The sequence below is a fragment of the Saccoglossus kowalevskii genome, chromosome 10 (assembly GCF_978046115.1).
Source record: "Saccoglossus kowalevskii chromosome 10, keSacKowa6.1, whole genome shotgun sequence".
NCBI lineage: Eukaryota > Metazoa > Hemichordata > Enteropneusta > Harrimaniidae > Saccoglossus > Saccoglossus kowalevskii.
In genome coordinates this window covers 38,395,367-38,419,800 of record NC_140650.1, presented here as the reverse complement: position 1 = coordinate 38,419,800, position 24,434 = coordinate 38,395,367, and the positions used below count along the sequence as shown (strand labels likewise).

The 24,434-nt window shown below is 43.5% G+C and overlaps 1 protein-coding gene across 1 annotated transcript in view; it reads right to left on the bottom strand.

Annotated features, from left to right (window-relative positions):
- The window catches only part of LOC102805317 (AP-5 complex subunit beta-1-like), a 158,826-nt gene that overhangs the window by 29,707 nt on the left and 104,685 nt on the right, over window positions 1-24,434 (bottom strand). The window contains exons 16-19 of the mRNA XM_085504580.1: window positions 13,581-13,687; window positions 12,244-12,383; window positions 10,150-10,282; window positions 6,461-6,554 (exon numbers count right to left, since the gene is read on the bottom strand). Coding sequence (XP_085360706.1) covers window positions 6,461-6,554; window positions 10,150-10,282; window positions 12,244-12,383; window positions 13,581-13,687 — 474 coding nt within the window. The remainder of the gene's footprint in view (window positions 1-6,460; window positions 6,555-10,149; window positions 10,283-12,243; window positions 12,384-13,580; window positions 13,688-24,434) is intronic.

Sequence of the window (24,434 nt, the reverse complement as noted above, 5' to 3'; positions counted from 1 at the left end):
AAATAAATACAAGCAAAATCAGCTACCTAGCTAGTAGAGGACAGAGATACTCAATCTCCCTTCCATTACACCAATCGATGTAGAGTCTCAACTGGGCTCATAAAAATGTCTGGTGCCGCCCGACTGTGCCGAAAGCGAGGAACTTGGATAACTCTGCCAAAAAGCCTTGCGCTTGCATGAGTTTGTCGACAGCCTCCACTCGTGAAGATGGACAACGTGGGGCGCATCGGGAGAGTGCCATCTAGCTGGAACAACAGATTCAGCAATTCCCCTGGGTACTCGACTAGAAGGTCCAGCAACATAGGACCAGACCTTCACTGGCCAATTGAGCGCCACCAGTGTCAGAAGGCAGGTGGGCTTGAGTCGCAGTTTCTTGAACATTTGGTTCACTAGTTGGAAGGGTGAAAACACGTAAGCATCCATGGCACTCCCAGAGATTGCTAGAGCGCCTGTGGCAAATGCGCTTGTCTCCGGGAGCTTGGTATTCCGGTGATTGGCAAACAGATCCATCCGGGGTCTGTCAGAGAGACGAATAAAAGGTGATACACCACCCACTGGGAGATCTGCCACTCTGTGTTCTAAGAAACGTTTTGAGAGGGCGTCCTTGGAAGGTGGTAAGCCATAGCTCCACTTGGTTCCAGGCATCAAAAGAGAATCTCCTCCGCTAACTAAAACAACATGGGGAAACACATCCCCACTGCTTGCTGTACAACACTACTGAGATGTTGTCTGTCCAAAGACAAAACTCTGTGGTTATGTGCGACCTTCTCAAAATATTTCAGAGTTAGTAAGACGGTCTGCAACTCCAACCAATAGATGTGGCGGCCCGCATATGTGGTCAGCCACGTAATTTGGACTAGAAGGTCCATCAGATGGCCGCCCAGCCTTGAAACAACACATCCACAATGAGAGTCAGCGAGGGAGTAGTCAGATCCAGGAGCGTTCCCCTCTCCAAGCTCCGAGCGTCCTTCCACTAAGGGAGGGCTGCCAGGACTTGGTCTGACAAAAGCACCCTGAACTTCAGGTTCCGCATGTGGGCCAAGCAGTCCAACAAGCACCTCTGAATCGGACCAGGCCTGAGAGCTGCTGACAGAACTAGACAACAAACTGAAGTTATACTGTCAATAAGGTGCATCAGTTTGCACATAGAAGCCGATCCCGTCGACCAGAGTTGGTTGTCGAGCTTCACAAAGAAGTCGCACCACGTCTGAGAGGGGCCGACAAACCCTTGTCACATTTCAATCTGCATACCCAGAAAAAAATAGGTTGTAGGACGGTATGGGGTTGGACTTAAAAAAAGCCCAACTCGTGGAGGAGCATTTGCGTTAATCGCACATGCTCCGCTGACACCTACCTGTCTCGGTTGTGCCCAAACAAGTCAGTGAGGTATGGGTTCAGAAAAACCGACGACTGGCTGGATCATCTGTTTAAACACATCCCGGTGAAGACGTACAGTGCCATGCACAAACCAAAAGAGAGGACGGTATACTCATAAACTTGCCCACTAAAGGGAATCTGAGATACCGGCTGCAACAGTGGTGAATGAGGATGTGGAAGTATGCATCGCTCAACTCCAGCGACGCCAGCGAATCGCCCGAGTGCACTGACAGAAGTACGGAAATAGGTGTTTCCATCCAAAAGCGATTGGGCTCCACAAATCGTTCAGCTGCCTGAGGTCTAGGACAGGAAGCCATCACCCCCAACCTCTTGAAGATGTGGGAATAGAGCCCTTTAAATGGGGTTTTCCACTAGGTGTACCACCTTGTCTCCAGAAGGCTGGCTACTCAGAATTGACCTCGTCCCTCGGTAAAAGACCAGAGGGGAGATGAGGAGTCAGAGGACGATAGAGGAGTTTGATACCACCGAAACTCTACTGCGAGTGTCCAGAGGTCAGTAGCACTCATGTGCCAAGCTGGTGTGTGCTGCTTGAGGCGCGATCCGATGGGGAGGAGCGTATGGGGGTTTGGAGCTAGAGCTCCCCAAACTCCAGCTTAGGAGGACGAAGACAGGGAGGCTGAGCCCAATGACTATGGAAGGGGGAATCTGAGTAGTACCACCATCCATCAAACTCGTCTCTCACTGGAGTAGGGTAGGTGCACTGACTCAGTACTGCCTCCCGCTCAACAAAAACCGCTCCTGCCAAGAGGGCAGTATGGAATTGCAGGATGTCGCACATAGTGACTCCCTGCGCAGTCAAAACTGGTCCATCTGCCCAAGGATCGTGGTTCGTTGTCTAGCACTCAGGTGGCCAGAACTTAAAAGGGTGAGCTGACGCTCTAACCAAGGAGACCCATTCTACAAAGACATTAGTATTGGGATCGAGCGGGGAACCCATTAAGAAGGCTGTGGCACCACACGAGTAACCCAAATCAGGGACCCGTTGAGGGTTTGCGTAGCCCCGATGGGGCATCATCCCCAACGGGAGGCATGGGACAGGACCAACCCAATCAAAGATCAGTCTTCACATCCTTGTCTCCCTAAGAGTACAAGCACCCCTCCATCACCCTCTGGCACAGAAGGTGCCCAGAGGCATGGTCTCCACGTCGGCAGTGGAAGAGGGGAGCGCCTATGAAACCAAAAATGTTCAAAGGCAACTCCCCCATTCGGAGAGGTGGGATCACCACCGACCCACATGAAAACAAAGTCTCGTGCCAAGCACTGGGCTCCGGTTGGCTGGGTAGCCTGTGCTTGTTCCAAAAAAGAAGGGGTGTGAGACAACAAGGCACCCCCACTCTCGGGAAGTGATGGCATACCACCCTGCACAGAGGTACCAACACTGGAGCCCCCCACGCAGAGTAACAAGTATGGGCACTCTGCAGACTGGTGAAACAAAGGTAACAAAGCCTGCTCTGACCGTGCCTGGGGGGAAATGGCAGAGGGCGAGTAGGGCGCCCCGTCCAGAGAGGACGCCCCCGTCCAGAGAGGGGTCCTCCTCCAAAGGAGAAGTGAATTTTCTCGTTCCCACTTTATGTGAGTTGTGCCCCCTGACCATCTTAAGGAGAGATCAAAGAGCAGATGGGACCCGAGTCCTGGCGGAGGGGGGACAGGCAGCAGTACGACCCGTCCCCCTCCCACCTGACTCTGATCCCCTCGGTCCTCCTGCGTCGTACCCCGCGACTGCAGGAGGGAGTTCACTTTGGAGGCCAGATTTAACATCCAGGCCTTCCAAGCCATCTCATCACCATGGGAGAAGCCCCTTTAAAGCAAGCAACTGCGTTGGTACCAATGAAGTCTTGGTGGATTGGACCAGTTCAGCCCCTGAAGGCTGTACCAATTCCACCTCGGTATTGGCATCGATGTCAGTGCCCAAGCAGGAATACGCTGTATACCGATGTTGGTATCCGTGGTGACTGGCAACTGCATTCCACCGATTTTGTCGGAACATGCCCGCCACGGTAAATATCGCACAGAGAAACTGACTTCACATTGGGAGAAAGTCACGCCGTCGATGCTTCAATGGTAGCGACCGATGCCTCCTTCCCCTTAATGATGAACGGCTGTGAAGGTCTTGCCTCAGTCGTCGACCCCACTACATTGAGCAGGGAGTCCGACCGTGGACACTCTCCATCTCCCTCAATCCGTGATAGGAGGCAAGCCTTGTCTTGCTACCAAGAGAAAAGGGAGAGATTTTTTTACTCATTGAAAACAGACACATCAATAGCTTCGGCTGTGGAATTTCCCTTTTATAGCAATGCATACCAGCTTTTTGTGATCGCTTGCCCTCAGCTTCAACCCCACCTCAAAGTGCTAACACGACCAAAAATGCCAATGACGACAAATTCCGTCGAGGCAAAATCTCGAGTCCCGTTTGCGACTGTATGTTTTGGGTCCCAAACTGGCAGCTCTAAGTGACAAGATGAACATATCTTATGTTCCGAATTTAGTTGGCACGATCTTAGGCTTTTTAATGAATAAAGCATGATGCGATTGAAGAAAGGACAGGAAATGAAAACATGAAAAAAATGAGTAAATTCACCATGCCAAAAATTGAATCAAAGCGAATTCAAACGTAGCTGGCAATTCAACAAATACAGTCAAAACTAGGGCTCTAATAATGGAAAGGCCTTACTGTGATGACAGGAGTCAGAGTCGATCACCAGACACTAGATTTCTAGGAAAGCCACAAGAACAAACTGTAATCTGCCTCTTTTGTCCAGTACACGCTTGCAGAGAAAAAAAACCTGAACCACACGCACCAGAAACAAAAGAGAACAAGTCATTGAAAATGACACAGTCCCCGTTAAATTTTTGAAGGTTCTCTTTGTGCTCGTCATATTAAAGCGGAAGGGTTGTCGCGAGCGTGTCCTTGAAACTTGAGTTCCAAGTGGCGTATACAACAGATTGTTAATTTACATCAAAACACGTGTTCCGTGTAGTAGCATTATGGCCAACAATAAAAACTTATTCGGCCATCATTGATCTGATTATGAAACACACTGATATGTATAATGTATGTGGCAAATACAAATGAAAATGGTATATAAATTGTGGAAAATATAGTAGTAAGGCCAAAAAGTCAGATGGCTATCAATCGGCAATCCTTGACCAGATTTTGAAACAAATTGTCATGGACATGCATCCTAACATGTATGTGCCATATTTGAATGAAAACTGACAGAGCACGTCCAAGATACCGCATAAAAAAACAAAAACAAAATGCCTGCCAGTCGACCATCTTTGATCCAATTGCGAAATAAATCGTCATGGACATGTATCCTAACATGTATAATCTATGTACCAAGTTTGAATGACAACTGACAAAACATGTCCAAAACATTTTCAAAAAACAAGATGGCTGCCAGTCGGCCATTTTGAATCGAATCGCTAAACCACTGCATGTGCATATGTCCCACATAAGGTACTAGGCACATGCAAATAATGAACAGAATCGGTTCACAGGATTCTGAAATATGACTCTGGACAGACTGACGCACGGACGGACAGACTCAGGAACTCACGAACGGCCGGGGACGTGTATGCTAATATGTATGATCTATGTACTAAATTTGAATGAAAACTGACAAAGCATGTCCAAAATACAACATTTTCAAAAAACAAGATGGCTGCCAGTCGACCATCTTTGATCCAATTGTGAAATAAATCGTCATGGACATGTATCCTAACATGTATAATCTATGTACCAAGTTTGAATGACAACTGACAAAACATGTCCAAAACATTTTCAAAAAACAAGATGGCTGCCAGTCGGCCATTTTGAATCGAATCGCTAAACCACTGCATGTGCATATGTCCCACATAAGGTACTAGGCACATGCAAATAATGAACAGAATCGGTTCACAGGATTCTGAAATATGACTCTGGACAGACTGACGCACGGACGGACAGACTCAGGAACTCACGAACGGCCGGGGACGTGTATCCTAATATGTATGATCTATGTACTAAATTTGAATGAAAACTGACAAAGCATGTCCAAAATACAACATTTTCAAAAAACAAGATGGCTGCCAGTCGACCATCTTTGATCCAATTGTGAAATAAATCGTCATGGACATGTATCCTAACATGTATAATCTATGTACCAAGTTTGAATGAAAACTGACAAAGCATTTCCAAAATACAACATTTTCAAAAAACAAGATGGCTGCCAGTCGGCCTTTTTGAATTGAATCGCTAAACCACTGCATGTGCATATGTCCCACATAATGTACTAGGCACATGCAAATAATGGAATCCGAATAATAACGGAATCGGTCAAAGGGATTCTGAGATATGACTCCGGACGGACGCATGTACGCACGAACGGACGGACGGGAATCAATCATCAATCAATTGAATTATAAGTCCTTGTTTTAGGACTTCGTCCGAACGGGGACTAATTAAGAAACTACAGGCCTCGGGTGCGTGATCACCCTGGGGGTGACCCCTTAGGCAAGGCCTTTTTGGGGCTGTAATTAAGCCTAACGAGTAAGAAATGAAATTTATTATTTCCACGGATTTTTTGGTAGATGATGTAGTAAACTCTTCATCTTTTCTGAGGTGGTCCTCAAGCATACTTTCACAGATTTTTCATGTTGAGGCCTCTGGGCAACTGGGCAAGTATGTTACATACAAGGTATCAAAGCAATTGAGGAGGTAGTTTTCGAGAAAAAGTCAGAAAAATCGTTTTTTTCACCAAAATAAGATAGCATCACCAATGAACAAATCTAACAGAGGTCCACCCAGTTAAGGTACCTCATGTTATGAAAGTATTTTTTGAGATGAAGTCAGAAAACTAATTGTTGATGGATGACAGACAGAAGGACGACAACAGACAATCCCCTAGTATATTTTCAATGGAGCAAAAAAAATGAATCATAATTCATTGAATGTTCCAAAATGTTTATTCACACACAAGACAAATTTGTATTTGTATGTTATTAATTCGTGCACTTGAGTTTTTATGATAAATACATACAAATTTTGGTGGGAAAAATAATAGGGTTAATGATGACATACCTTTTATCTGCGAGTAATTACTACTAGTGTCAACATGTAGAACTATTGCATATATCTTCTTATAATCCATAGCTGCATAACATTCTTGAGTGTTCTGATAAAATAAAAGTAACTTTCTAAAAAAACAATGTTTTAAATAGTATTGTTTTATTTTTTTCATAAGTCATGATATGGCTGTAATAAGTTGGAAAGATGTATATGCTACCAATTAGGCTGGTGCTTGTAATAAGTTGGAAAGTTGGGTAGTGGGCCAATCAGTCTTGCTGGACTTGTAACAAATTAAAAAGTTATTATGGCAGGCCAACTACATAGGAGTTGCCTGTAAAAATATATTCTTAAATGATAACATAGTTAAGAGTAAATAAGCGAGACAATATACATAGGAGTTTCTTATGTACACTAACAATAAGTTCTTTAATATGCAAATTAATTCAACAAACAGAACAAACTGAATGTGAACTTTCTCTTGATGGGAGGCTTCAAACTAAACAAGTCATTGAAAATGACACAGTCCCTGTTAAATTTTTGAAAGGTCTCTTTGTGCTCGTCATATTAAAGTGGAGGGATTGTCCTTGAAACTTGAGTCCCAAGTGATGTATACAACAGAAAGTTTATTTACATAAATTCGAACATGTGTTGCGTGACTACCCCTCCGGTTTAAGACAAGGCAAAGAAAATATAGATCACAAGTGAAAGCATGTCCAAGTTATCACATTTTAAACAAACAAGATGGCCACCAGTCTGCCATATTTCTTCAAATTGCAAATTGAATTGACATGGACATGTATCCATTTATGACATGCTAAATATCAATGAAAATGAAAATGATACATGGGTGACAGAGATATTATATGGCCACAAATAAAAACAGCCATTATTCGGCCATCATTAATCTGATTATGAAACAAAGTGACATGGACATGTATCCTTACATGTATAAAGTATGCGCCAAATTTGAAAGAATACTGACAAAGCATGTGCAAGATACCACATTTAAAAAAACCAAAACAAGATGCCTGCCAGTCGGCCATCGTTGATCCAATTGCGAAAGAAATTGTTATGGACATGTATCCTAACGTGTATAATCTATGTACCAAGTGTAAATGAAAACTGACAAAGCATGTCCAAAATACAACATTTTCAAAAAAAAAGATGGCTGCCAGTCTGCCATTTTGAATCGAATTTTTGTGTACCTTCCATATCCATGCAGCTAATTAGCACATATTTGCAGAATTTGTATGTACCTTCTATATCCATACATCTAATTAACATATATTTGCAAGACTTTCATGTACCATCCTTATCCATACAGCTAATTAGCTTATATGTGCATGATTTGTGTGCATCTACCAAATCCATCAATCTAATTAGCATATATTTGCATGATTTTCATGTACCAACCAAATCCATGCAGCTAATTAGCATACATTTGCATGATTTTCATGTACCTTCTATATCCATGCAGCTAATTAACATATATTTGCAAGATTTTCATGTACCATCCTTATCCATACAGCTAATTAGCTTATATTTGCATGATTTTTGTGTATCTACCAAATCCATCAATCTAATTAGCATATATTTGAATGATTTCTGTGTACCTCCATATCCATATTATTCTCTGGGCGGCCCTATTCTCCATTTGACCCAGTGACCTCTATTTGACCTCTGGGGTAACTTCATACCCATGCAGCTAAGAAGCATATATTTGCATGATTTTTGTGTATCCACCCCATCCATGCAGTTAATTAGCATATATTTGCATGATTTTCATTTTCACATACCAACCAAATCCATGCAGCTAATTAGCATACATTTGCATGAATTTCATGTACCAACCAAATCCATGCAGCTAATTAGCACATTTGCATGATTTGTGTACCATCCACATCCATGCAGTTAATTAGCATATAATTGCATGATTTCCATGTACCATCCTCATCCATGCAGCTTATTAGCATATATTTGCATGATTTTCATGTACCATCCTCATCTATGCAGCTTATTAGCATATATTTGCATGATTTTTGTGTACCTTCTATATCCATGAAGCTAATTAGCATATATTTGCATTTTTGTGTACCATCCTCATCCATGCAGCTAATTAGCATATATTTGCATGATTTTTGTGTCTACACCCCATCCATGCAGTTAATTAGCATATATTTGCATGATTTTTGTGTACCCGCCACATCCATGCAGCTAATTAGCATATATTTGCATGATTTGTGTACCATCCTCATCCATGCAGCTTATTAGCATATATTTGCATGATTTTCACGTACCATCCTCATCTATGCAGCTTATTAGCATATATTTGCATGATTTTTGTGTACCTTCTATATCCATGAAGCTAATTAGCATATATTTGCATTTTTGTGTACCTTCCTCATCCATGCAGCTAATTAGCATATATTTGCATGATTTTTGTGTCTACACCCCATCCATGCAGTTAATTAGCATATATTTGCATGATTTTTGTGTACCCGCCACATCCATGCAGCTAATTAGCATATATTTGCATGATTTTCATGTACCATCCTCATCCATGCAGCTTATTAGCATATATTTGCATGATTTTCATGTACCATCCTCATCTATGCAGCTTACATGATGTATTAGCATATATTTGCATGATTTTTGTGTACCTTCTATATCCATGCAGCTAATTAGCATATATTTGCATTTTTGTGTACCATCCTCATCCATGCAGTTAATTAGCATATATTTGCAATATTTTCATGTACCCTTCTTATCCATGCAGCTAATTAGCATATATTTGCATGATTGTTGTGTCTACACCCCATCCATGCAGTTAATTAGCATATATTTGCATGATTTTTGTGTACCCGCCACATCCATGCAGCTAATTAGCATATATTTGCATGATTTTTGTGTCTACACCCCATCCATGCAGTTAATTAGCATATATTTGCATGATTTTTGTGTACCCGCCACATCCATGCAGCTAATTAGCATATATTTGCATGATTTTTGTGTATCCACCCCATCCATGCAGTTAATTAGCATATATTTGCATGATTTTTGTGTACCCGCCACATCCATTAGCATATATTTGCATGATTTTTGTGTACCCGCCACATCCATGCAGCTAATTAGCATATATTTGCATGATTTTTGTGTCTACACCCCATCCATGCAGTTAATTAGCATATATTTGCATGATTTTTGTGTAACCGCCACATCCATGCAGCTAATTAGCATATATTTGCATGATTTTTGTGTATCCACCCCATCCATGCAGTTAATTAGCATATATTTGCCTGATTTTTGTGTACCCGCCACATCCATGCAGCTAATTAGCATATATTTGCATGATTTTTGTGTACCCGCCACATCCATGCAGCTAATTAGCATATATTTGAATGATTTGTATGTACCCTCCATATCCATGCAGCTAATTAGCATATATTTGCATGATTTTCATGTACATAACCCATCCATGCATGCAGTTAATTAAGTAACATATAATTGCATGATTTTTGTGTACCCACCTTATCGAGCTGGATACAAGGCCTGCTGTGTGAGTGTGAGTCAAACTCCCAATATCTCTTATGCTAGACAGACATTATGCCACACATTGAGTACAAAGTACAAAATATATATTATGCAGCAGTACATACATTTTGTATGATCATCAATTAATGAAGTTTAATGACCTTACTTACAAAATGTAAGTAATAACTGATAGGCACAGTTATTTTTTTTTTACCACTCTTGATAACACTATAATAATTTTCGAACACATCATCATCCTTTCCATCTATTTCGATTTTGAAGGAATCCATTCTTTTTTCTGATCTATAAAATGACAGAAGAACACAGTAAATGATGCTATAAACAACTTCTCTTTTAAAAATGTATGAGAGTAATACTTTTTTTTTTTTAACAAAAATAATAAACATCATGATCAAGATTTAAAAACTGTAAGAAAAGTGCTGTTTTGAAGTTAAATTGTGTATAAACCCCACTGCAGCAATTACAGGCACTGATTTGACGCTGAAGTAGTGCTAGATGTTGATAACTTACTACAATAGGTTACACACTTTGTTTTCAAATTTACGTAAGTTGTAACTAGGATTATAAACATCGGCTGCAAATCAGAGGAATGATTGACAGGTATTGCCCACAATGTTTTTTATTTTTGCTACAAAGTCAGGTACACCTGGACTTTGAGGCACGTCTGTCTTTCATTCACTTTTGGTTGTTCATCGTGTTGATTTTGCATTTGCCCAAGTTGTTTAAGCACCACGATGGAGAAGCAAAGAATCAAAAAACCAGTTAAAGTGAGAACAAGAGTGGTCGATTTGTATTTATTTGTGGACTTTCGAAATGGTCTTTTAAAGCTGACAGCTCATAATATCGTCAAACAGTTTGTTACCACAGAGACTATCCTGCCAGGAAAGCGTAAGAGCGACCAATCCTTGACTAAAAAAACTAACTGACAACGTTATAGACTATGTCGAATAGTATAAAACATTGCGACCGCTCATTTACGAACAGAAGATTCGACAAACTGAAAACTACTTGTGTATGTAACCAAACCCCCCCCACCCCGACGTGTGATCGTGTGTAACAAGCAATTATTTGGTGGCACATCAACCTTTTGGTTCTCATCGTTGAGAACTAGTAATCGAATAACACCCATTCTACTTTAATATGTATTCAATTTCATTATTGATATACTGGATGAAGTCTTCATAGGACATTTGTTGCAGGCAGCTTTCAATTATATACATCGACGTGATACGGATATTTCCATAATAGGAATAATGCACTTTGATCAATAATTCTGTAAAATAACGTTCTTTACAGTGCCACCACTTAATGTGCCCTTTCACTGAAATAACATGTGCCGCAAATTGAAGTATGAAACTAAGTTGAGAGCCTTGATCGTTTATTGGAGGAGAAATTTAAAACTAATGTACCGCCGCCGAAGCTTCAAATTGCAGACATGCACTGTTAGCAATGCACATTTCAATTAAAGAACAGAAGATATCATTAGAAAATGAACAATATGTAGACTTGCTGTTTTCAACAAGAATTTAAAAATATCACTTTTCACCAAAAATGCCAAAAATGATCATAAAAATTAGATAATTGAAGATATCACCACAAAATTAACAAATCTGAGAGAGGTCCACATGTAGTACCTATATATGTAATATAAAAGCAATCTGACTTGTGGTTTTTAACAAGAAGTCGAAAATATCACTTTTTACCAAAAATGACAAAAATATTCACCAAAATTAGAGAATTAAAGATATCATTTCAAAATGAACAAATCTGAGAGAGTTCCAAATGTAGTACCTATATATGTAATATCAAAGCAATTGGACTTGCGGTTTTCAACAAGAAGTCGAAAATATCATTTTTTACCAAAAATGACAATAATATTCATCAAAATTAGAGAATTGAAGATATCATCATGAAATCAACAAATCTAAGAGAGATCTACCCAAGGTACATATCTACCCAAGGTACATATATACCAAGTATCAAAGCATTCAGGCTTATAGTTTTCAAGAAGAAGTTGAAAAAGTAAAACATTGACACGGACGACGACGGACAATCCCTCATATGATAAGCTCCGCTCGACAAAGTCAACAGCAGAGCTAAAACAGATCATATGACTTGATATGCCCACATTGCTGCTTGAAGCTATATTTCTTTATAAATCTTCATCATGATTAAAATACTGAATATCATGAACAGATGAAGCAATCCTAAATCTTTCAATTTAAAGATCTAATAAAACCTACCTTGTAAGTTGTAATTTTGGTTCATCTAGATGTTGTACAGGTGCTGCTACAGTAAAATTGGCACTTCCTGTAACCAAAGAAGTTAATGTCTGAGTTGTTGCCATGCCAACTGGTGAAGAAGATGCCAAGATGCCAGAAAGCTGAGAGGAAACAGAATACATTGTTACATACTAGTAATTAAGGTAGCGAGACTATTATTTGTGTTGAAAATTACGATTTTCACATTTATTTATTAATTGATGAAATGCACTATAAACTTTCATATCATAAAATCAACATAACATAGAATGTCATGTAAGTTGGTTAAAATGTATATTTTCTGAAGGGAAGCAAGGAGCCTCAGTAGTGTTTTCCAAAATCAACAACACAGGTTTAATCTGTGTGGCTGTAAGTTTCAAAGATAAACTCAAGACAAAGCAACGTTAGGATGTGTTATCAGTAGCTATCTGACACACAATGAGTGTTTCCAAACATTCAAGTAGTTTGTCTCCGCCCCTGTTTGTTTCACAGATTAGTCATTTGCATATGAATGTGTCAGACACAAGGTCACACAGCCACTGAAAAAAATCATTGATTTTGGTGTTTTCATATGACGAATTTATCCAATTATAGCTATCCCATTCCTTTATTTTTTTTGGTTTCTAATAGCCTTACACATTTCGATGCCCCTACACATGGTAAAACAGACCTTGATGGGAAAACAAATTGATTGTGCCGATAAACAAGCTTGAAAATCTTTGCTGTTACTTCATGGACGTTTTCTAGGAGTTTATGTTTTTCAAAATACAAGGTCTTTAACAAAAAATAACATATACTTATTGTCGTCAGATTAACATCAAATTTTCACAGCTTTAAGGTGACAATGAGAGGAACTTGAATGTGTCCAGACAAACTATTTCATCGATTATTTACCAACGAGTTGTGGTTTGAGTTGAGGGCAATGTGACTAAAACAGTAATTGAAATTCAGCACACTATTTTTTAAAACGCGTTGCTTGAATAAAACTGACCAGACACATTCAATTTACCAGACTATTAAACAACTAGGAAAAGTGAAAAAAAATACTTCTTATCGCCAGCATAAATGCGTAATTATTTTTTTTACAGAAAAAGTAATTTTACACCTTTGATTGAGTAACGCGTCGTAGAATGCAGATACGGGCATGCAAAATACACTTGTGAAAAGCTTGAAGTCTGGCGATTCTAAAAATATATACTTTCCCGGGTCTATTTGTAGTCATTTAGTCACAATTAGAAGATGAAAACAAGTATGCAAATAATAGTCCAGCTACCTTAAATCTTGTGGTTGTTCACAAATTACAAGTAGAATACAATTACCTTTTCTGATGATAAGTTTGTGAGTAGCGCATAGTAGAATCTTGCTCTGTCTCTGATGTCTATATCATTGTATTTTGTAAATAATAAATGAAGTAAATTACCAAGCTCTGCAATTTAGTTGAGTAGAAAAGAAACTTAGAACTGATTTTGAAATGAATATTATGTTGTCAGCATTAATCTTCAGATTTCATGATTGAATATAAGAAATAGCTGGAAAATCAGAATGGGTGATTAGACAGATATTTCCCCAAGTTAAGCAATGTTAAAAATTTATAATTTATTTTTTTCACAGTAATGCATCAAAGGTTTGCTACATCACCCTAGCAAATACTCAAATGATAGATAACAGACACCGGACATACCAAGTCACCTGATGTGCCAGGTCATCCAATGTACCAAGTCAAGTGATGTGCCAGCTATGTCATTTGATGTATCAAGTCATCTAATGTGACAGGTCATATGATGTACCAAGTCACCTGATGTGCCAAGTCTTCCAATGTACCAAGTGATGAGATGTGCCAGCTACGTCATTTGATGTACCAAGTCACCTGATGTGCCAGGTCATCCAATGTACCAGGTCACCTGATGTGCCAGGTCATCCAATGTACCAAGTCACCTGATGTGCCAGATCATATGATGTGCCAAGTCACCTGATGTGCCAGGTCATTTGATGTACCAAGTCACTTGATGTGCCAGGTCATCCAATGTACCAAGTCACCTGATGTGCCAGGTCACCTGATGTGCCAAGTCACCTGATGTGCCAAGTCACCTGATGTGCCAAGTCACCTGACGTGCCAAGTCACCTGACGTGCCAAGTCACCTGACGTGCCAAGTCACCTGACGTGCCAAGTCACCTGACGTGCCAAGTCACCTGATGTGCCAAGTCACCTGATGTGCCAGGTCATTTGATGTGCCAGGTTATATGTACCAAGTCACCTGGTCATTTTTTTTTACAATGTTGCATCAAAGCTTGCCTACATCACCCTAGCAAATACTCAAATGATAGATAACAGACACCTGACATACCAAGTCACCTGATGTGCCTGGTCATCCAATATACCAAGTTACATGATGTGCCAGGTACGTCATTTTATGTACCAAGTCATCTGATGTGCCAGGTCATCCAATGTACTAAGTCACCTTTTGTGCCAGCTACGTCATTTGATGTACCAGGTCACCTGATGTGCCAGCTCATCCAATGTACCAAGTAACCTGATGTGCAAGGTCATTCGGAGTACCAAGTCACCTGATGTGCCAGGTCATCCAATGTACCAAGTCACCTGATGTGCCAAGTCACTTGTAGTACCAAGTCACCTGATGTGCCAAGCCATTTGATGTACCAAATCACCTTATGTGTCAGCTAGGTCATCCAATGTACCAAGTCACCTGATGTGTCAGCTAGGTCATTTGATGTCACCTGATGTGCCAACTAGGTCATCCAATGTACCAAGTCACTTGATGTGCCAGCTAGGTCATCCAATGTACGAAGTCACCTGATGTGCCAGGTTAACCAATGTACCAAGTCACCTGATGTGCAGGTCATCCAATGTACCAAGTCACCTGATGTGCCAAGCCATTTGATGTACCAAATCACCTTATGTGTCAGCTAGGTCATCCAATGTACCAAGTCACCTGATGTGTCAGCTAGGTCATCCAATGTACCAAGTCACCTGATGTGTCAGCTAGGTCATTTGATGTACCAAGTCACCTGATGTGTCAGCTAGGTCATTTGATGTACCAACTAGGTCATCCAATGTACCAAGTCACCTGATGTGCCAGGTTATCCAATGTACCAAGCCACTTGATGTGCCAGCTAGGTCATTTGATGTACCAAGTCACCTGATGTGCCAACTAGGTCATCCAATGTACCAAGTCACCTGATGTTCCAGCTATGTCATTTGATGTGCTTGGTCATCCAATGTACCAAGTCATTTGTTGTACCAAGTCACTTTATGTGCCAAGGCCATCTCATGAGCCAAGGCCATCAGATGAGCCAAAGGTCATCTGATGTGCCAAGGTCATCCGATGAGCCAAGGACACCCGAAGACCAAAGACATCCAAAGAGCCAAAGACACCCGAAGAGCCAAAGACACCCGAAGAGCCAAAGACACCCAAAGAGCCAAAGACACCCAAAGAGCCAAAGACACCCAAAGAGCCAAAGACACCCAAAGAGCCAAAGACACCCAAAGAGCCAAAGACACCCAAAGAGCCAAAGACACCCAAAGAGCCAAAGACACCCAAAGAGCCAAAGACACCCAAAGAGCCAAAGACACCCAAAGAGTCAAGGACATCTGGTGCTCCAAGGCCATCCAATGTGCAAGGTCATCCGGTGTGCCAAGGTCATTCGGTGTGCCAAGGTCATCCGGTGTGCCAAGGTCATCCGATGTGCCAAGGTCATCCGGTGTGCCAAGGTCATCCGATGTGCCAAGGTCATCCGATGTGCCAAGGTCATCCGATGTACCAAGGTCATCAGATGTTCCAGGGTCATCCGTGTGTACCAGGGTCATCCGATGTGCCAGGGTCATCCGATGTGCCAGGGACATCTGATGTGCCAATGGCATCTGATTTGCTAAGGTCATCCAATGTACCAAGTCACCTGATGTGTCAGCTAGGTCATTTGATGTACCAAGTCACCTGATGTGCCAACTAGGTCATCCAATGTACCAAGTCACTTGATGTGCCAGCTAGGTCATCCAATGTACGAAGTCACCTGATGTGCCAGGTTAAAAAATGTACCAAGTAACCTGATGTGCAAGGTCATTCGGAGTACCAAGTCACCTGATGTGCCAGGTCATCCAATGTACCAAGTCACCTGATGTGCCAAGTCATTTGGAGTACCAAGTCACCTGATGTGCCAAGCCATTTGATGTACCAAATCACCTTATGTGTCAGCTAGGTCATCCAATGTACCAAGTCACCTGATGTGTCAGCTAGGTCATTTGTTGTACCAAGTCACCTGATGTGCCAACTAGGTCATCCAATGTACCAAGTCACTTGATGTGTCAGCTAGGTCATCCAATGTACCAAGTCACCTGATGTGCCAACTAGGTCATCCAATGTACGAAGTCACCTGATGTGCCAGGTTATCCAATGTACCAAGTCACTTGATGTGCCAGCTAGGTCATTTGATGTACCAAGTCACCTGATGTGCCAACTAGGTCATCCAATGTACCAAGTCACTTGATGTTCCAGCTATGTCATTTGATGTGCTTGGTCATCCAATGTACCAAGTCATTTGTTGTACCAAGTCACTTTATGTGCCAAGGCCATCAGATGAGCCAAAGGTCATCTGATGTGCCAAGGTCATCCGATGAGCCAAGGACACCCAAAGAGCCAAAGACACCCAAAGAGCCAAAGACACCCAAAGAGCCAAAGACACCCAAAGAGCCAAAGACATCCGGTGCTCCAAGCCCATCCAATGTGCAAGGTCATCCGATGTGCCAAGGTCATTCGGTGTGCCAAGGTCATCCGGTGTGCCAAGGTCATCCGGTGTGCCAAGGTCATCCAATGTACCAAGTCACCTGATGTGCCAGGTCACCTGATGTGCCAAGTCACCTGACGTGCCAAGTCACCTGACGTGCCAAGTCACCTGACGTGCCAAGTCACCTGACGTGCCAAGTCACCTGACGTGCCAAGTCACCTGACGTGCCAAGTCACCTGATGTGCCAGGTCATTTAATGTGCCAGGTCATTTGATGTGCCAGGTTATATGTACCAAGTCACCTGGTCATTTTTTTTACAATGTTGCATCAAAGCTTGCCTACATCACCCTAGCAAATACTCAAATGATATATAACAGACACCTGACATACCAAGTCACCTGATGTGCCTGGTCATCCAATATACCAAGTTACATGATGTGCCAGGTACGTCATTTTATGTACCAAGTCATCTGATGTGCCAGGTCATCCAATGTACTAAGTCACCTTTTGTGCCAGCTACGTCATTTGATGTACCAGGTCACCTGATGTGCCAGCTCATCCAATGTACCAAGTAACCTGATGTGCAAGGTCATTCGGAGTATCAAGTCACCTGATGTGCCAGGTCATCCAATGTACCAAGTCACCTGATGTGCCAAGTCATTTGTAGTACCAAGTCACCTGATGTGTCAGCTAGGTCATCCAATGTACCAAGTCACCTGATGTGTCAGCTAGGTCATCCAATGTACCAAGTCACCTGATGTGTCAGCTAGGTCATTTGATGTACCAAGTCACCTGATGTGTCAGCTAGGTCATTTGATGTACCAAGTCACCTGGTGTGTCAGCTAGGTCATTTGATGTACCAAGTCACCTGATGTGCCAACTAGGTCATCCAATGTACCAAGTCACTTGATGTGCCAGCTAGGTCATCCAATGTACCAAGTCACCTGAAGTGCCAGGTTATCCAATGTACCAAGTCACCTGATGTGCCAGGTCATCCAATGTACCAAGTCACCTGATGTGCCAAGCCATTTGATGTACCAAATCACCTTATGTGTCAGCTAGGTCATCCAATGTACCAAGTCACCTGATGTGTCAGCTAGGTCATCCAATGTACGAAGTCACCTGATGTGCCAGGTTATCCAATGTACCAAGTCACTTGATGTGCCAGCTAGGTCATTTGATGTACCAAGTCACCTGATGTGTCAGCTAGGTCATTTGATGTACCAAGTCACCTGATGTGCCAACTAGGTCATCCAATGTACCAAGTCACTTGATGTGTCAGCTAGGTCATCCAATGTACCAAGTCACCTGATGTGTCAGCTAGGTCATTTGATGTACCAACTAGGTCATCCAATGTACCAAGTCACCTGATGTGCCAGGTTATCCAATGTACCAAGCCACTTGATGTGCCAGCTAGGTCATTTGATGTACCAAGTCACCTGATGTGCCAACTAGGTCATCCAATGTACCAAGTCACCTGATGTTCCAGCTATGTCATTTGATGTGCTTGGTCATCCAATGTACCAAGTCATTTGTTGTACCAAGTCACTTTATGTGCCAAGGCCATCTCATGAGCCAAGGCCATCAGATGAGCCAAAGGTCATCTGATGTGCCAAGGTCATCCGATGAGCCAAGGACACCCGAAGACCAAAGACATCCAAAGAGCCAAAGACACCCGAAGAGCCAAAGACACCCAAAGAGCCAAAGACACCCAAAGAGCCAAAGACACCCAAAGAGCCAAAGACACCCAAAGAGCCAAAGACACCCAAAGAGCCAAAGACACCCAAAGAGCCAAAGACACCCAAAGAGTCAAGGACATCCGGTGCTCCAAGGCCATCTAATGTGCAAGGCCATCCAGTGTGCCAAGGTCATCCAGTGTGCCAAGGTAATCCGGTGTGCCAAGGTCATCCGGTGTGCCAAGGTCATCCGGTGCGCCAAGGTCATCCGGTGTGCCAAGGTCATCCGGTGTGCCAAGGTCATCCGGTGTGCCAAGGTCATCCGATGTACCAAGGTCATCCGATGTGCCAGGGTCATCCGATGTGCCAGGGTCATCCGATGTGCCAGGGTCGTCCGATGTGCCAGGGTCATCCGATGTACCAGGGTCATCCGATGTACCAGGGTCATCCAATGTGCCAGGGTCAACCAATGTGCCAGGGACATCTGATATGCCAATGGCATCTGATTTGCTAAGGTCATCCAATGTACCAAGTCACCTGATGTGTCAGCTAGGTCATTTGATGTACCAAGTCACCTGATGTGTCAGCTAGGTCATTTGATGTACCAAGTCACCTGATGTGTCAGCTAGGTCATTTGATGTACCAAGTCACCTGATGTGCCAACTAGGTCATCCAATGTACCAAGTCACTTGATGTGCCAGCTAGGTCATCCAATGTACCAAGTCACCTGATGTGCCAGGTCATCCAATGTACCAAGTCACCTGATGTGCCAGGTCATCCAATGTACCAAGTCACCTGATGTGCCAAGCCATTTGATGTACCAAGTCACCTGATGTGTCAGCTAGGTCATTTGATGTACCAACTAGGTCATCCAATGTACCAAGTCACCTGATGTGCCAGGTTATCCAATGTACCAAGCCACTTGATGTGCCAGCTAGGTCATTTGATGTACCAAGTCACCTGATGTGCCAACTAGGTCATCCAATGTACCAAGTCACCTGATGTTCCAGCTATGTCATTTGATGTGCTTGGTCATCCAATGTACCAAGTCATTTGTTGTACCAAGTCACTTTATGTGCCAAGGCCATCTCATGAGCCAAGGCCATCAGATGAGCCAAAGGTCATCTGATGTGCCAAGGTCATCCGATGAGCCAAGGACACCCGAAGACCAAAGACATCCAAAGAGCCAAAGACACCCAAAGAGCCAAAGACACCCAAAGAGCCAAAGACACCCAAAGAGCCAAAGACACCCAAAGAGCCAAAGACACCCAAAGAGCCAAAGACACCCAAAGAGCCAAAGACACCCAAAGAGCCAAAGACACCCAAAGAGTCAAGGACATCCGGTGCTCCAAGGCCATCTAATGTGCAAGGCCATCCAGTGTGCCAAGGTCATCCAGTGTGCCAAGGTAATCCGGTGTGCCAAGGTCATCCGGTGTGCCAAGGTCATCCGGTGCGCCAAGGTCATCCGGTGTGCCAAGGTCATCCGGTGTGCCAAGGTCATCCGGTGTGCCAAGGTCATCCGATGTACCAAGGTCATCCGATGTGCCAGGGTCATCCGATGTGCCAGGGTCATCCGATGTGCCAGGGTCGTCCGATGTGCCAGGGTCATCCGATGTACCAGGGTCATCCGATGTACCAGGGTCATCCAATGTGCCAGGGTCAACCAATGTGCCAGGGACATCTGATATGCCAATGGCATCTGATTTGCTAAGGTCATCCAATGTACCAAGTCACCTGATGTGTCAGCTAGGTCATTTGATGTACCAAGTCACCTGATGTGTCAGCTAGGTCATTTGATGTACCAAGTCACCTGATGTGTCAGCTAGGTCATTTGATGTACCAAGTCACCTGATGTGCCAACTAGGTCATCCAATGTACCAAGTCACTTGATGTGCCAGCTAGGTCATCCAATGTACCAAGTCACCTGATGTGCCAGGTCATCCAATGTACCAAGTCACCTGATGTGCCAGGTCATCCAATGTACCAAGTCACCTGATGTGCCAAGCCATTTGATGTACCAAATCACCTTATGTGTCAGCTAGGTCATCCAATGTACCAAGTCACCTGATGTGTCAGCTAGGTCATCCAATGTACCAAGTCACCTGATGTGTCAGCTAGGTCATTTGATGTACCAAGTCACCTGATGTGCCAACTAGGTCATCCAATGTACCAAGTCACTTGATGTGTCAGCTAGGTCATCCAATGTACCAAGTCACCTGATGTGTCAGCTAGGTCATTTGATGTACCAACTAGGTCATCCAATGTACCAAGTCACCTGATGTGCCAGGTTATCCAATGTACCAAGCCACTTGATGTGCCAGCTAGGTCATTTGATGTACCAAGTCACCTGATGTGCCAACTAGGTCATCCAATGTACCAAGTCACCTGATGTTCCAGCTATGTCATTTGATGTGCTTGGTCATCCAATGTACCAAGTCATTTGTTGTACCAAGTCACTTTATGTGCCAAGGCCATCTCATGAGCCAAGGCCATCAGATGAGCCAAAGGTCATCTGATGTGCCAAGGTCATCCGATGAGCCAAGGACACCCGAAGACCAAAGACATCCAAAGAGCCAAAGACACCCGAAGAGCCAAAGACACCCAAAGAGCCAAAGACACCCAAAGAGCCAAAGACACCCAAAGAGCCAAAGACACCCAAAGAGCCAAAGACACCCAAAGAGCCAAAGACACCCAAAGAGCCAAAGACACCCAAAGAGTCAAGGACATCCGGTGCTCCAAGGCCATCTAATGTGCAAGGTCATCCAGTGTGCCAAGCTCATCCGGTGTGCCAAGGTCATCCAGTGCGCCAAGCTCATCCGGTGTGCCAAGGTCATCCGGTGTGCCAAGGTCATCCGGTGTACCAAGGTCATCCGGTGTGCCAAGGTCATCCGGTGTACCAAGGTCATCCGATGTACCAAGGTCATCCAATGTGCCAGGGTCATCCGATGTGCCAGGGTCGTCCGATGTGCCAGGGTCATCCGATGTACCAGGGTCATCCAATGTGCCAGGGTCAACCAATGTGCCAGGGACATCTGATATGCCAATGGCATCTGATTTGCTAAGGTCATCCAATGTACCAAGTCACCTGATGTGTCAGCTAGGTCATTTGATGTACCAAGTCACCTGATGTGCCAACTAGGTCATCCAATGTACCAAGTCACTTGATGTGCCAGCTAGGTCATCCAATGTACGAAGTCACCTGATGTGCCAGGTTATCCAATGTACCAAGTAACCTGATGTGCAAGGTCATTCGGAGTACCAAGTCACCTGATGTGCCAGGTCATCCAATGTACCAAGTCACCTGATGTGCCAAGTCATTTGGAGTACCAAGTCACCTGATGTGCCAGCCATTTGATGTACCAAATCACCTTATGTGTCAGCTAGGTCATCCAATGTACCAAGTCACCTGATGTGTCAGCTAGGTCATTTGTTGTACCAAGTCACCTGATGTGCCAACTAGGTCATCCAATGTACCAAGTCACTTGATGTGTCAGCTAGGTCATCCAATGTACCAAGTCACCTGATGTGCCAACTAGGTCATCCAATGTACGAAGTCACCTGATGTGCCAGGTTATCCAATGTACCAAGTCACTTGATGTGCCAGCTAGGTCATTTGATGTACCAAGTCACCTGATGTGCCAACTAGGTCATCCAATGTACCAAGTCACTTGATGTTCCAGCTATGTCATTTGATGTGCTTGGTCATCCAATGTACCAAGTCATTTGTTGTACCAAGTCACTTTATGTGCCAAGGCCATCAGATGAGCCAAAGGTCATCTGATGTGCCAAGGTCATCCGATGAGCCAAGGACACCCAAAGAGCCAAAGACACCCGAAGAGCCAAAGACACCCGAAGAGCCAAAGATACCCGAAGAGCCAAAGACAGCCAAAGAGCCAAAGACACCCAAAGAGCCAAAGACACCCGATGTGCCAAGGTCATCCGGTGTGCCAAGGTCATCCGGTGTGCAAGGTCATCCGGTGTGCCAAGGTCATCCAATGTACCAAGTCACCTGATGTGCCAGGTCATTTGTAGTACCAAGTCACCTGATGTGCCAAGCCATTTGATGTACCAAATCACCTTATGTGTCAGCTAGGTCATCCAATGTACCAAGTCACCTGATGTGCCAACTAGGTCATCCAATGTACCAAGTCACTTGATGTGCCAGCTAGGTCATCCAATGTACGAAGTCACCTGATGTGCCAGGTTAAAAAATGTACCAAGTAACCTGATGTGCAAGGTCATTCGGAGTACCAAGTCACCTGATGTGCCAGGTCATCCAATGTACCAAGTCACCTGATGTGCCAAGTCATTTGGAGTACCAAGTCACCTGATGTGCCAAGCCATTTGATGTACCAAATCACCTTATGTGTCAGCTAGGTCATCCAATGTACCAAGTCACCTGATGTGTCAGCTAGGCCATTTGTTGTACCAAGTCACCTGATGTGCCAACTAGGTCATCCAATGTACCAAGTCACTTGATGTGTCAGCTAGGTCATCCAATGTACCAAGTCACCTGATGTGCCAACTAGGTCATCCAATGTACGAAGTCACCTGATGTGCCAGGTTATCCAATGTACCAAGTCACATGATGTGCCAGCTAGGTCATTTGATGTACCAAGTCACCTGAAGTGCCAACTAGGTCATCCAATGTACCAAGTCATTTGTTGTACCAAGTCACTTTATGTGCCAAGGCCATCAGATGAGCCAAAGGTCATCTGATGTGCCAAGGTCATCCGATGAGCCAAGGACACCCAAAGAGCCAAAGACACCCAAAGAGCCAAAGACACCCAAAGAGCCAAAGACACCCGAAGAGCCAAAGACATCCGGTGCTCCAAGGCCATCCAATGTGCAAGGTCATCCGATGTGCCAAGGTCATCTGGTGTGCCAAGGTCATCCGGTGTGCCAAGGTCATCCGGTGTGCCAAGGTCATCCAATGTACCAAGTCACCTGATGTGCCAGGTCATCTAATGTACCAAGTCACCTGATGTGCCAAGTCACCTGATGTGCCAAGTCACCTGACGTGCCAAGTCACCTGACGTGCCAAGTCACCTGACGTGCCAAGTCACCTGACGTGCCAAGTCACCTGACGTGCCAAGTCACCTGATGTGCCAGGTCATTTGATGTGCCAGGTCATTTGATGTGCCAGGTTATATGTACCAAGTCACCTGGTCATTTTTTTTACAATGTTGCATCAAAGCTTGCCTACATCACCCTAGCAAATACTCAAATGATATATAACAGTCACCTGATGTGCCTGGTCATCCAATATACCAAGTTACATGATGTGCCAGGTACGTCATTTTATGTACCAAGTCATCTGATGTGCCAGGTCATCCAATGTACTAAGTCACCTTTTGTGCCAGCTACGTCATTTGATGTACCAGGTCACCTGGTGTGCCAGCTCATCCAATGTACCAAGTAACCTGATGTGCAAGGTCATTCGGAGTATCAAGTCACCTGATGTGCCAGGTCATCCAATGTACCAAGTCACCTGATGTGCCAAGTCATTTGTAGTACCAAGTCACCTGATGTGCCAAGCCATTTGATGTACCAAATCACCTTATGTGTCAGCTAGGTCATCCAATGTACCAAGTCACCTGATGTGTCAGCTAGGTCATCCAATGTACCAAGTCACCTGATGTGTCAGCTAGGTCATTTGATGTACCAAGTCACCTGATGTGTCAGCTAGGTCATTTGATGTACCAAGTCACCTGATGTGTCAGCTAGGTCATTTGATGTACCAAGTCACCTGATGTG